General features: G+C 40.3%; 1 protein-coding gene across 1 annotated transcript; it reads right to left on the bottom strand.

Moving 5' to 3' along the window:
• Nucleotides 1-6,501: 6,501 nt before the first annotated feature.
• Nucleotides 6,502-8,627, bottom strand: LOC146578856 (Fc receptor-like protein 5). The gene is made up of 6 exons (XM_085268995.1): nt 8,597-8,627; nt 8,065-8,100; nt 7,664-7,924; nt 7,339-7,584; nt 7,067-7,252; nt 6,502-6,593 (listed from the first exon to the last, which is right to left on the bottom strand). Exons 1-6 carry the CDS (start codon nt 8,625-8,627, stop codon nt 6,580-6,582), a joined length of 774 nt encoding a protein of 257 aa, XP_085125121.1. The 3' UTR covers nt 6,502-6,579.
• Between the last annotated feature and the right edge of the window lie 5,319 nt (nt 8,628-13,946).

Raw genomic sequence — 13,946 nt, 5'->3', positions numbered from 1 at the left:
CATATTAGATCGTTTTTTAGTGAAATATAATCCCCCCAGAAAGGCAGGAAAAGCTCTGTAACTTACTTTAAAACTAAATATGTTCCCTAAAACGGTGACAGAGCTACAGACCCATGACAGCCTTACACAGGTAGCCAGCAGCTATGACCAGCACTACTTGTGCAGTTAATAAAAGGACAGGTAATGTTTGTCGCGCTGTTGCACACACAGCACGCTCGTTTGTTTCAGTTCGTCAGTTGCAACAAGACAACTTACCAACGTGTACGTAATAAGCTAATACTCCTGTGTGCTACACACTACAGTGCGCGCTGTACACCTACTTACTGGTTTTGTCGCATCAGTCTGTGTCTCTGAGTTAACTTGTGTTTCTCCTACAGCTCCGGACCGCAACAAATGCGCGTGCTCTTTGTGAGCTCGTTCCCGGCTCGTAACCAGCGCGTTCTGCCGTCAAGGGCGATCATTGGTTAAATGTGATCATGTGACTGATGCAAGCCAGATCCTTTTATTTAGCAAAACTGTGATTAATAGTTAAATATTATTGTTGAGGGGCACAGACAGGACTCCGCACACACACATTAAAAAAATAATAATAATAATTAAAAAAAAAAAAAAGTTGCCTCAACAAAAGGGCACTTTGGGAACCCATCAGGAAAGGGGCGGGTGCTCAAGCCCCTCTAGCCCCCCCCCCCTGCACGTGCCTGCATCACTTATTAGCAAACTGTAAACATTCAACATTTAAAACAAAGAAATTTACTGCTTACAGATTAGACGTAGTAGAGATGCTTCCTCCATCGAAGAATAAAGAAAAAGCAGCAACACTTTTTGTAGCTCAGACAAGCAGCAATAGGAGGCTTCTGCAGCTACAACCTTATGGACGGAGGGGAGGCTTATGTTAAGATAAGATAAGATAAGATAAGATAAGATAGAACTTTATTAATCCCTCGGGTGGGTTCCTCTGGGAAATTCGACTTCCAAAAAGCACAGCAACGACCGAAGTTACAGTTACAGAATTGTTATATATATATATATATATATATATACACACACACACACACACACACACACATATAAATACAGAGACAAATATAAATAAAATATACAAAGGGGATAAATAGAATAAATAGGAATAAAAAATAAAAATACAAGTGAATTGTACATTTCAAGTATTGAGTCTATTGCACCGTTGACTATTTACAAAAGTATTGCACAAGGTATTGTACAGTGAGGTGAAGAGGCACTACAGCTTAGTTGTTCCCCCCTCCTTTGTCCTCCTGTTTCCCCTCCCTCTCCCCTCCAGAGAGGAGTTAAACAGTTTGATGGCGTGTGGGACAAAGGAGTTTTTAAGTCTGTTAGTTCTTGTCTTGGGGAGAAGCAACCTGTCACTGAACAGACTCTTCTGATTGTTTATGGCCGTGTGCAGAGGATGCCCAGCATTGTTCATAATGTCCATCAGTTTCTTTAATGTCCTTATGTTACAGCTAGAGAAGTCAGGTCACCGATGACCGCAACATGCTCAGACAGCAGCTGCTACTTATACATGACCACCTAATGTGATTGGCCAGTAATTAGCAGTGAAATATTAAATAAATTATTCATTCTCTTAGAGTCAGAAATGTATGTACATTTATCTAACCCTCGGTGTCTCCACCTTGTGTGGGGGACACAGATGAGGTCGTAACATCGTTATATCGTTACGTAAAGCATCACAATTAAAAAGTATGCAGAAAATGACATTTATGGTCAGTGATAATATTTATGTAAACCACATTTTAACAATAGGGATATAAGTATTTTATTAAAAGTTAGTTTGTACTAACTATGTGATCTAAAAGTACCAGATGCTTTCATGATCTTTCAGTGTTGGAGGGCTTGTTGTTGCCATTGAGTGTCAGTAGATGGCAGCACCAGGCTGCGGTTTAATCTTGATCATCAGATCATCAGAGGGACATAGCTGATCTGTGTGTGTGTTTAAACACAATACAAGTAAACTCCCACCGACAAACACCTTTATGTTTCCACACACCATACCAGCGGTCACTTTTAGTCTTGCTACATGTGCTACAAGGGCTGACATCTAACTGAATTTTAAATCCATGGAGGGTTTCTTTCTATTTCTCTTTTGTAAAACCTCCTCAAAGCCAAAAAGGTTTCATCTCCTAGTCCACTGCTCAGGCCTCACACATGCGCATTAGTTTAAAGCAATAGTGAGCACTTTAACATACACAGATGTGGCTCTGATCTGTCATCAGTTTTCTTGGAAACACTTTTACCAGTATAAGTAAATCCATTATATTGTACATAAAGGTGGGCCAAGCATGTGTCCAATGTGTGATAATCAAAGAAAAACCTTTAAGTGTGTAGAAAGAAGAGTTTCATTTCATCATGATAATCATTTTATTTCACAATGAAATAGAAGGACAGCTGTGCATGTACATGACTCCTGTAAGTGAGCATTTGTTATGGTAGCATAAACCGATTAAACAGTTTTCTTTACTGAAGGAATATTTCAAAACTGAGATTTGTGGCCTCCTCCTCTAAACTAGAGAAACTTGTGCGTGCATTTGTGTTCAAAGATTACTGTCCTGTTTTATAGGCTTCAATAAATAATCTCTTTCACACCTGCTAATGCAGAAAAAAATAGCTAAATAGATGGAAAATTTATGAAAAGTGTTATAACATAACATAAAACCTGCAGATACAGTCTGTTTTTTGTTTGTTTTTAAGACAGTTTAATCACAAGATATTAAAAGAATATCAATTAGCTGTAGAGCACAGAGACGTCTGCTCACACACCCCTATTTGGAAAAAAAAAAGGTCATCCTGAACCATGATGGAGACAAAGAAGAGCAGCTGTACATTTTATATTTGCTTCTTCTTGTTTCTCTTTGATGTTGATTTCTCCATGAGTGACATCTTCTGTTCTCACTGCTGAGTCGACTGCAGCTGCATCACTCTCTGCATAAGAAAACACATAAAGTGAGCATCAGTGCAGGCAGTACAGTCCTATAGATACTGCTGCTGTTACATTAACGATGACATAAAAATCATTCAGATTAATTATGCACCAATATTTTGTGCAGGATTCAAATGCGACATGATGGAAAACTGATTAGATTCAGCAGCAAACATCAGCACACTACTGCAGGTAAAAATCATTACAACTAATAAATGTCTTGTTTATGTTTCTTAAATTTATGCGCTTTTTAAATGATAAAAACGTGTTATTGTCGTTATTATTTATTTAGTATTTTCTTAAAAGGTCATGCTATGAACAGTAAACACAGCCAAACATCAGAAAACAGAAAAATGTAAAAAGTAGTAAAAGTCAGTGGCACCAAAGAATAGAAAGGAGAGAAACAACTAAACCTGTCCTGTGGGTTTCTTTTAAACCACCATATCCTAGATTTAAGCACAACATGTCATTTTTCCCCCCCCACTCTCAGTTTTATTTTCACAGCGCCAAATTATAACAGCTGTTGCCTTGAGGTTCTTTCTGTTAGCTGGCGCTAAATAAGCTAAATTAGCGTTTTTAGCTTAGCTTGCCCTGGATTCAGCTTTAAAAAATATGATCGACTGTTTCCAGTAGAGTTCCATCATCTTGTCATCTTTTACCCTCTCAGAGCACCGTGTGTTTGAGTGTCCAGACCATTGCATTTTAGATTTATTCATGTCTTACACATCATCCCAACTCTTTGGGTAACTGAACAACTTTAACTAAAGTGAATAGTTAGTCTAATTCATTACTGTGCCCTGTTTGAAATTAAATGTTTAGCACACAAGGAACAACAACTCACCATTAACAGACTTCTACAAACACAGAGCAACCAGCATGTGATCTACAGTATGATTGTAGGCTTTGACTAAGCTTTTAAAATATGTATCACTAAAATGATCTATACATTCTCTTAACCACTGATCAGGAAGCAGGAGGGCTGGAGCTTCTCCCTGCTGGGATAGTATGAAAGGCGGGCTGCGCATCAGACAGGTTTCCAGTACATCACAGGGCTAAGAAAGACAACTTAGCAATCTTACACGCCTACATCTAATTTGAAATCACTAGTTAACACCTATCATGTCTAGACTGTGGGAGGAAGAACTCAACACTGTGAACTGTTTTAAGCCGCACCACGTTTTAGTTTGTAACCATGAAAACAGGTCTGTGATGGTTACTGCCACTCAGAAGAACAACCAGAATGCTTTGCAGTTTGTTACTTCCTAATGCAGGCCTTCATCTCCTCCTGAGCCAAAAGAAAAATAACTATCAGAACATTTGATATCTGCACATTAAAGCCCATGACCTTTGTTCTCATTTTGTCTGAATGTCTATATTTAATAGTACAAAAGACACAAATTATATGTGTTACGACCCGACTCGAAATGACCGTAACAAGAGCGGAGTGTCCCGCGACTTCCCACGCCCAAACAGACACAGCCACAGCATCGGACTTTTAACAACAATTTATTCACAACAATGACACTCACAGTAGTGGAAGTGTATGATTTCAGGGTGAGCTAAGGCCAACACAACAAACAAAACTCAACCTAGGCTTTGGTTCCCCTCTGACCTGTTCAGGGAAAAGAAAACAAAGAAATGACACAAATAACACAGTCTGACCTCCCTGGTCTAAGAACACAGGAGAAAAGAAGGCTTCCCAAAATAATCGGCAGCTCACCCCTACTTGCTCCGCACTTCACACACATGTCTGACTTTAACTAAGTAGCTATGGCTGCGGATGCGGATGCGGCTGCCAGAGGTGGGACCAAGTCATTGTTTTGCAAGTCTCAAGTAAGTCTCAAGTCTTTATCCTCAAGTCTCAAGTCAAGTCTCAAGTAATGTCAGGCAAGTCAGAGTCGAGTCTCAAGTCACTGGTGTAAAAGTCCGAGTCAAGTCACAAGTCTGAAACTTTGAATTTCAAGTCCTTTCGAGTCTTTAAAAAAAAAGACGAAAAAATAATGTTGCAGTTATGCTAAATGTAAATATTAGACCATGTAATTTTTTAATCTGTGTTTTTCTCAACACATGACAAAATAGTGAACTTAGAAAATATACACAAATTGTGAAATTGCACCTCTTTAAAATGCAGCTCAATTAAACTTAGCTCCAAGAATAATTTTCACCGACAGTTCTGAGATAAGCTGCATGTTATTCTTGGATGCGGTTGTAGGACCGGCTTTAAAATCGCATGACAAAAATATCATACACATTAAAAAAAACTGTATCACCAACGTAGCCTGGACAACATTTGCTAGTTAGATGAAGTCAGCTATCTCATCGTAGCATATTTATATGCATATTTATAATTATACGGTTCTTGGAGTGAGTGCACACACTCATGAAGTTTAGTAACTTCCGGTCACTGCAACAAGCCCAGGTACAGTTTACCGACGGATGGGTGCAGGACCTTGAAATGCACCGTGTAGAAAGTAAAGACCATCGTACGTATCATAAGTTAACCAGTCTCACAAATCGTCGTCATAAATATACATTCCTTAACCGTTTATTAATAGGACCTTTGAGCTCAACGGTAATTAATTAGTAGTGGAAATAATTTCTGGTACCCATCACAGAAATGCAGCAGTGACAATAATATTGTATGCTGTAATCGTACTGGACAATTAGTGATACAAAACAACTGTTTTATCCTGTGAATAAAAGTATATGTTTTTGTCAATGTACCATAATAACAGAAGCGAAACGCAATATTGTGTCAGGACAATTCACTATTTATGCGCAATAAACACAATAAATAAAGGAGCATAGCGCCACAATTTCTGTTCAGCGCCAGACTTGCTTGTAACCTATATCACCAATTATGTTAAGAAAAATGACGCATTAACTACAACAGCAGACTGACCTTCGTGTAAATGCTTGGAGCAGACTAACCTGTGAGCTGGAGTGTTCTGGGACGTTATATTTGATCTTTGAATGGCTGCAATCCAGGCCATCCGTCGCGTCTTTGTTACTTTGGAAACATGGCTCGAACAATTTCTCTTCAACGACATAATCCGATAACAACCGATCTCTTTACCCGTCGGCTTCCCGTGGCTGTCATGCGACCGGCTATTGCAGTTAATAATACAACAGCTTCTTGACATTTTTGTGTTTCTTTTTATCGCTGTGTGACTGATTTCAATTGAAAGCCTGCGTGCGCTAGTACCGCTTGCCACGAGTTCCCAGAATCCTTTGCGGTTCTACCCGTGAATGACGTCACATTTTCAATCTCTATATGCATGTTAAATTTTATATTTGGGGTAAAATATCAAGTCTTTTCAAGTAAACCGGTTCAAGTCCAATTCAAGTCCCAAGTCATTGGTGTAAAAGTCCAAGTCAAGTCACAAGTCTTAGAACATTTTTTCAAGTCAAGTCTAAAGTCATAAAATTAATGACTCGAGTCTGACTCGAGTCCAAGTCATGTGACTCGAGTCCACACCTCTGGCGGCTGCGGCTGCTCCGTCTGGACCTGAGGCAAGTGCATGGGAAGTCTGCCAAACCCCACACCGCAGCGCTTCAGTCGTCCGTTTATAGTTCACGTCCACAGCAGGAACCAGTTACATCAGGCCGTTCCTTAGGTCCACCAATCACAGCCGAGCCCCTGCACAGGTGAATTTGCATACACACATTAAGAAACAAACAAACCAACAACACATACACGTAACAATATGTTTGATACCTTAAATTACGATTTGATTTAAAGAGCACCTTATGGGCAGTATATGACATGGTGGTTAGCACTGTTGCCTTACAGTAAGAAGGCCCTATATTCAAATCCACCTTTTGTGTGGAATTAGCATGTTCTCTCTCTTTTATACTCTCCAGGTCCCTCTTCAAAAACAAGCATTAATAGAGTTAGGCTAACTGATGATTAACTGTGAATGGTTATCTGTCTCTGTGGCCTGTCCAGAATGTACCTCACCTATCTGGGACAGCCTCCAGGATATTTATAATGAAGAGAACTCCACAGAGCTGCTTTTAACCAAGCTTCAGCTTTCCTTTGGATATTGTTTAAAATTGAAAAACATACTAACGTAAAACATTCATGGAACACATAAAGAGTGAAAGTCTCACCTTTTAGTTTCCTGTCAACATGTCGTTCCACCAAAACAACCAGTAACATCACTAGTAACACAACACAGACTGTTGCAGCTGTCAGCAACACGGGGAGAAGTGGAGAGGAACCAGCAGAAGAGGCAGGTGGAGGTGTGGATGTAGGTGGAGGTGTGGATGTAGGTGGAGGTGTGGTGGTGTGTTCGTCTAAAATAAAGCAAACAAAGTCATTAAGTTGTCGTCACATTGTGAATGTTGAAACCTGCAGAAACACAGACAGGTGAGTGTGTCACCTGTGACAGTGATCCAGCTGGATGGAGACTCTCCATGACCGCTGATGTCACACTTGTAGAGGCCTTCATCAGACCTGGAAACATGCTGGATGGTCATGTGACCTGTAGAGTCTTTCCCAATGAAGACGCCATCTTTGAAGAAAATGGCTGTGAGGTTGGAGGGAGTGGTCTTTGTTTTACAGAGCAGAGTGACGTCATCTCCCTCCATCACAGGGAGGAGAGGACTCTGCAGGATCACTGATCCACCTCAACACAGAGACAAACTACAGCATTTCATCCATTTACACACAGCTTCATCAACACTAACTCCACACACTCAGCTTACCAGTGACTGTCAGGTTAACCATGTTACTGATGGGACCCTCTCTGGACTCACACCAGTAAACTCCACTGTCCAGCGGGTCGATGTAGCTGATATTACATGAAGAACCATCTGCTACTCCCCACTCCTCACACTCAGCTCTGGTGTCTCTGCTTGTGTTTCTCCTCAGAGTCCATCCAGCAGAGCTGTCGTCCTCCTCACAGCTCAGAGACACAAAGTCTCCTTCAAAGAACTGAGAGCTGCTGGGACTCACAGTCAGACGAGCTGTGATGTTACAATTAAATATTTAATTGTTTAGCAAAGTAATAATTAAACTATTTTTTCTGTGGTTAGGGCTTCCACCTTAAAGATGTTAGATTAAGCCAAGAAACAAATATTTGAAATATTTAAAAGAAATCACTGACCTTGGTTTGCTGTCCAGTAAAGCATTGAAGCCATAACTAAAGATAAATGACACTTAGGTTAGTATTTAAAATAATAGAGGACTGAGGTTTATTTAGCTCATTTTCAAAAGCTAGAACTGGAAAAAAACAAGGCAGAGATGATAATAACTCTTTTTTGAAAGGAAATTTTAGCTTTATTCATAGATCTCGGGTCCACTCACATTATTGTGCAGTCACGGAAATGTGCAACATGTGTTACACGTCCTCTCTGAATACTCCACAGTCAAAAAATGCTTTTTATTAATAGTTAGTCTGATTATAATTAGAAATGGGAAACATTGTAACTCTGAGCATGAAGTCGTGTGTTCACTTTAAAGTTAAGCTGATATAATAACTAACTAAACTCTGTCAAGTTCACTGGTTCACAGGGTAAAATTTCCCCTTTAACCTGCTGCTCAGTCCATTCAGCCTTTTTTCTTCTCCTCCATTATTGTTTATTAACAGAACGGACAGTAAAAATTCAACATTTAAAAGAAAGATATTCTTCACTTACAGAGCAGAAATAGTAGAGATGCGTCATCCATTGTCCTCTTGACTGATGTGACCTGTTTTCTCTTTTTATCACAGAGCAAACCCTGCCCTCCTCCCCATATGCTTTTTTTGTCTATATGTAAGATGTGTGTAACAAGTAGATTAAACTAGAAAATCAAAAATGTTGTTGAACAGAAAATAGTAAAACAGCAGAATCTCCAATGTTTAGAATATTTTTGCTCTTTGAAAAACATCGACTCGTTTTGAATTTGAAGCACTGCACAAACTGAGAACTGTGGAGACTAAGTGACAGTTTTTCCCACATATATATCTTTAGATGCTCAAAATATACGAGCCTCCTTTTTAGAAACTGGTCTGTGCCCATAATCATGTTTGCAGTCTGCATTCATGCTGTTTTACACCAGTTTTGACCCCACCATCTAAATGCTGAAGCATTAGACCAGACTATGTTTTTACAATCTTCTCTGATGTTGGTGAGCCTGTGTGAATTGTGACCTCAGTTTCCTGTTCTTAGCTGTTATTACGTCCTTTGTGCTGTGCATACTGTGCTCTTCTGCATACCTTGGCTGTAATGAGTGGCTATTTATGTTCCCTTACTATTAGCTTGAAGCAGTCTGACCTCTCTCATCAACACTTTTCAGACAATTCTCTGTAAACCGTAGAGATGGTTTTGTGGGAAAATTCCAGTAAGTTTCTGAACTACTCGGACCAGCCGGTCATTCTGATGTTCACTTGGGACCAAGCATGGAAATATCTGTACTTCTAATGCTGGTGTGCGCTTTAATAGCATGTTCATTTGAGTGTTCATTTCTTTATATATGTTCGCGTGCCTACCTCTGAGTGTCTCAGCCTTTTGTGGGGACAGAAATGAGCTGTTGTGAGTTGCAGGTGAAGCTATATTAGCAATGGGCTGTGGTTTGAGACTGATATGAATATAAATGTGAGAGTAACAGATACCACACGGTGGCTCATCAGTGTGAACCGGGGGCACAAAAAGTACCAGTATATTTAAAAGGTTAACATTAAAAGTTAAAGATGTATATCATTTAATGTGACATTATAAGGAAAAATAACTGATGTTTGTGTAAAAGAAAATATTTGGCCTAATATCATTTTTGTTCACTAAACAGGCGGATACATGCCACAACATTAGAACAACCGACAAGTACAGTTAATGACATTAAGAGCACTCCCCCAGCAGGAGAGTTTACCCCATTACACCAGAAAACACTCACTACACAGGCTCCAATCTTCTATGGCCTCATTACTGCAATACTCTAACACTACATAAAAAAAGATTAACAATAATTGCATTAAAACACATCTTATTGTTTGAGATAATTATAATTTCAAATATATATTTTTTTAAATATAAAAACCTGTTTTGCACTGTGTGATCTGAAAGATGTATTACTTTTACTGAAGGCTACTCATGATACCAACACCAACTAGATGTTTAAATCTTAATATAAAATGAGCAACAGTAGGGTGGACATTAGGTAAAGCTGCACTTGTTGCAGCGATCTTGTATAGAAAACTATTTGGCGCGTATATAAAACAGGTCCGCGGCTCTGAACCGTAGTAAAGGGACCTCTGGCTAATACGTCGGGTTCGTGTCGGCTCGTAGCCGAAAAATAGCTTTACTTTGTTGTGTGGGTCAACTTTTCTTGCGAGAGACAGAGAGAGGCGTTGAAAAACTGCTCCAACGGGACTTATTGCTTCGGAGGAAAACACGAACACAGTGTACAGTCGAGTCTTAATAGCTTACTTACAACTGGGCTCGTCAGGCACTCTCTTTGGCTGCAGTGGTTATTATTATATTTACATGCTCCGGTTTTTGCTCGGTGACAACTCGTACTTTTTGGCTCTCCTTTTTCTCCCTCCTCGCGCTCACAGACACATAACGGGTATGTCAGCACGGACTACACCGCCCATGAGGCTACATTCTTTAGGGCTATGCTTGTAACACTCTGCCTGTTGCCTTCATCCATCCATCCATTCACTTCTGCTTATCATTTTCAAGGTCGCGGGGGGTGCTGGAGCCTATCCTAGCTGTCATAGGGCGAGAGACGGGGTACACCCTGGACAGGTCGCCGGTCTGTCCCATGAAACCCATGAATAACCAATGATCAGGAAATAGAACTTAAACATAAAACACTGGAAAACACCCAGGACCATGACAGTTCGTGAGCTGGTAAAACACAGTTTCATGTCAGGTGTAGTTCCTACAGATTTTAAACATGCTGTAATCAAACCCATAGTTAAAAAACCTGCTCTTGATCCTACAATTCTTCCAAACTACCTTTTCTTTCCAAATTTCTTGAAAAGATGGTTCACAGCCAATTAATGACATTCCTGGAAAAACTTAAATGTTTTAGAGGTTCCAGTCCGTTTAAACAATTTCATAGCACTGAATCAGCCCTTTTAAAGGTTTTTAATTACATACTGACTCTGAGGACTGTGTTGTTCTTGTGTCTTTAGATTTGACAGATGTGTTTGATACAGTGCATCATGCCATTTCACTCACTTGTTTTGAGCAATGGGTGGGCATTAGGGGCACAGCACTGGCGTACAGAAGCGCGCAGATCAGTTTAATGCTGGGTTGTGCTGTAATAGTTATCCTCGGTCAGAAGGAGAAGCTGACATCCAGGGAGTAGATTGTAACAGGTGGAATTTATTTGCATTCAGATTGGTGGTACAAGGAGATGTGGCATAATGTGGGAGGATGTAGAGGGGGGATGCGGGGTGGTTTCTGCGATCAAGAACAGGAAAAGCATTAGAACATGAATACAGATTAAAGGGTAAGAGAGCTAGCCATGAATTTCTCTACAACAACTATGCTACGGTTGAGCATCAGTTTGACAGTGTATACATTTATTAAAGCACCACCTAAATTGAGCCACAAGATGGCACTCCAATACAAGGGACAAATATTCATATTGAGGCAGTTAGAAGTCAGCCCTCTAGTTAACCACTACGTAATACAATAATATTACAGCACACAAAGTTATGTGAATTGGTAAAGGGAACAAATAAAGCTGGAACAAGGCCAGAAACTATCAAATAACTGAGCCACCATAGCTATCATTAACTAGCACATATGCCAAAGGTAGCTAAAACCAATGCGCACAAGTAATAGGCTAGAGCATCTTAAACATGGACTGCTAACTCACACACCATTCACAACAACCACGGGGTGGGCTATTCGTTTTTCCTCCCAGCAGCTCTCTTCTCCTCTCTCATCAGCCCAGGAACAAGTCAGGCTATCTCATGAATCCCACAGAGGCTGCTGGGTAATGTAGTTGATGCTTACACTGACTTTTCTACCACCGCATTGGTTCAGGTCCTACTTTGCCAGGCAAACTTTTTGTGTTAGTCTCTGTGACCATGTGTCGTCCTCCGCTCGTCTCTTGTGTGGTGCCCCACAGGGCTCAGTTCTCGGCCCCCCTTCTCTTTTCTTTGTATCTGCTCCCTCTTGGTTATATACTGAGAAAACACTGCATTGCATTTCACTTCTGTGCTGGTGATTGTCAGATTTATGTCCCTCTAAAGAAAAAACACACAGCCTTTACTTCAGTGTCTTGATGACATTAAGGTTTGGATGTCTTTTAACTTTTTAAAATTCAGTGACAAAAACCCCCCATGTGTATTTAGATTCCTTGGCCCAGTATAATAAGCCAACTGTCACAAACCTGGGGGTCAAATGGACTGTGATCAGTAACTTCACAGTCAGATTAAGATAGTGGTAAACTCAAGCTTCTTTCAGCTCAGGCAGCTGGCTAAAATAAAGCCAATTCTTTCACGGCAGCACTTTCAGACAGTTATCCCTGCCTTTGTTAGCACTCGGCTGGATTACTGTAATGCACTTCATTGGATTGGATAATACTTGTGTTTTAACAGTGGAGATATAAGTATTTTATTTATTTTTATAAATAATTTATTTAAAAAAATAAGTATAAAAAGTAAGTTTGTACTATGTGGTCTGCAGTGTGGGGAAGGTTACTTTTAAAATGTATTCCATTACAGAATACAGAATACATGCCCCAAAATGTATTCTGTAACGTATTCCGTTACGTTACTCAATGACAGTAACGTATTCTGAATACTTTGGGTTACTCAATATATTATCATGCTTTTTATAACAACGTGAATGTACTATTGCTGTGTGATTTATTACTATTACTGAAGGTCCGCGACTCCGAACTGTAGTAAAGGGACCTCTGACTAATACGGCGGGGTCCCTGTCGGCTCGTAGCCGAAAACTAGCTTTACTTTGTTGTGTGGGTCAACTTTTCTTGCGAGAGACAGAGAGAGGCGTTGAAAGACTGCTCCAACGGAACTTATTGTTTTCGGAGGAAAACACGAACACAGTGTACAGTCGAGTCTTAATAGCTGACTTACAACTGGGCTCGTCAGGCACTCTTCTTGGCTGAAGTGGTTATTATTATATTTACATGCTTCCAGCTCCCGTTTAAAAACTCGTACCTTTCCACTCGCCTTTTTCTCCCTCCTCGCGCTCACAGACCCATAACGTGTATGGCAGTCCATTCTCCCTGCAGCACGGACTACACTGCCCATGATGCTACATTCTTTAGAGCTATGCTTGTAGCATTCTGCCTGTTAGCTTAGCACAACAACAACAACGAAAAGGCGCTCTCTCACCCAGGAAACACACAGTCGCGGAGAGAGAGAGAGAGAGCGTCGCCCTGTAACAAAACCCAAACAGTCCTGACCCGCTACAAAATGAAACAGGAAAGTACCGCAGTGTAATCCATTTATTTCAACAAAGTAACTGTATTCTGAATACCACCTTTTTAAACGGTAACTGTAACGGAATACAGTTACTCATATTTTGTATTTTAAATACGTAACGGCGGTACATGTATTCCGTTACTCCCCAACACTGGTGGTCTGAAAGTACCAGATGCTTTCAGATTATCTTTCGGTGTTGGAGAGCTTGTTGGTGCAATTTAGTGTCAGTAGATGGCAGCAATGTCCCTGTAGAGGCTAAGCCTATGCTTGAAGCCACTGAGGTGGTCGTTAACGGGGGTGATGCGATGTCACTGGTATGGATGAATTAGGTAAAAAGTCCAATAACTCCAGCAGTACTTAACTTGTCCCTTTTGGTCTTTATTCCCATATCATCTTAACATAACAGCGCAACGGTCACAAACTGTTTGCCTTCTTACAATTAATGACACACCTGACGCCGATTACGTGCGTCTACCTTAAATACCTTTACATGAACAAAACAGAAAAAGGTGACCTCTAGCGACCACATAAGGTATTAACCCAAGAATGGCTCCTACAATCCCTCTTGATCATCAGAGGGACATTGCTGATGTTTGTGT

Source organism: Mchenga conophoros, linkage group LG3 (genome assembly GCF_057382185.1).
Source record: "Mchenga conophoros isolate Kocher_MC1m ecotype Shallow Benthic linkage group LG3, M_conophoros_male_GT1.1, whole genome shotgun sequence".
Classification (NCBI taxonomy): Eukaryota; Metazoa; Chordata; class Actinopteri; order Cichliformes; family Cichlidae; genus Mchenga; species Mchenga conophoros.
Note: the sequence above shows the minus strand (reverse complement) of the source record. Positions and strands in the feature narration are given on the sequence as shown.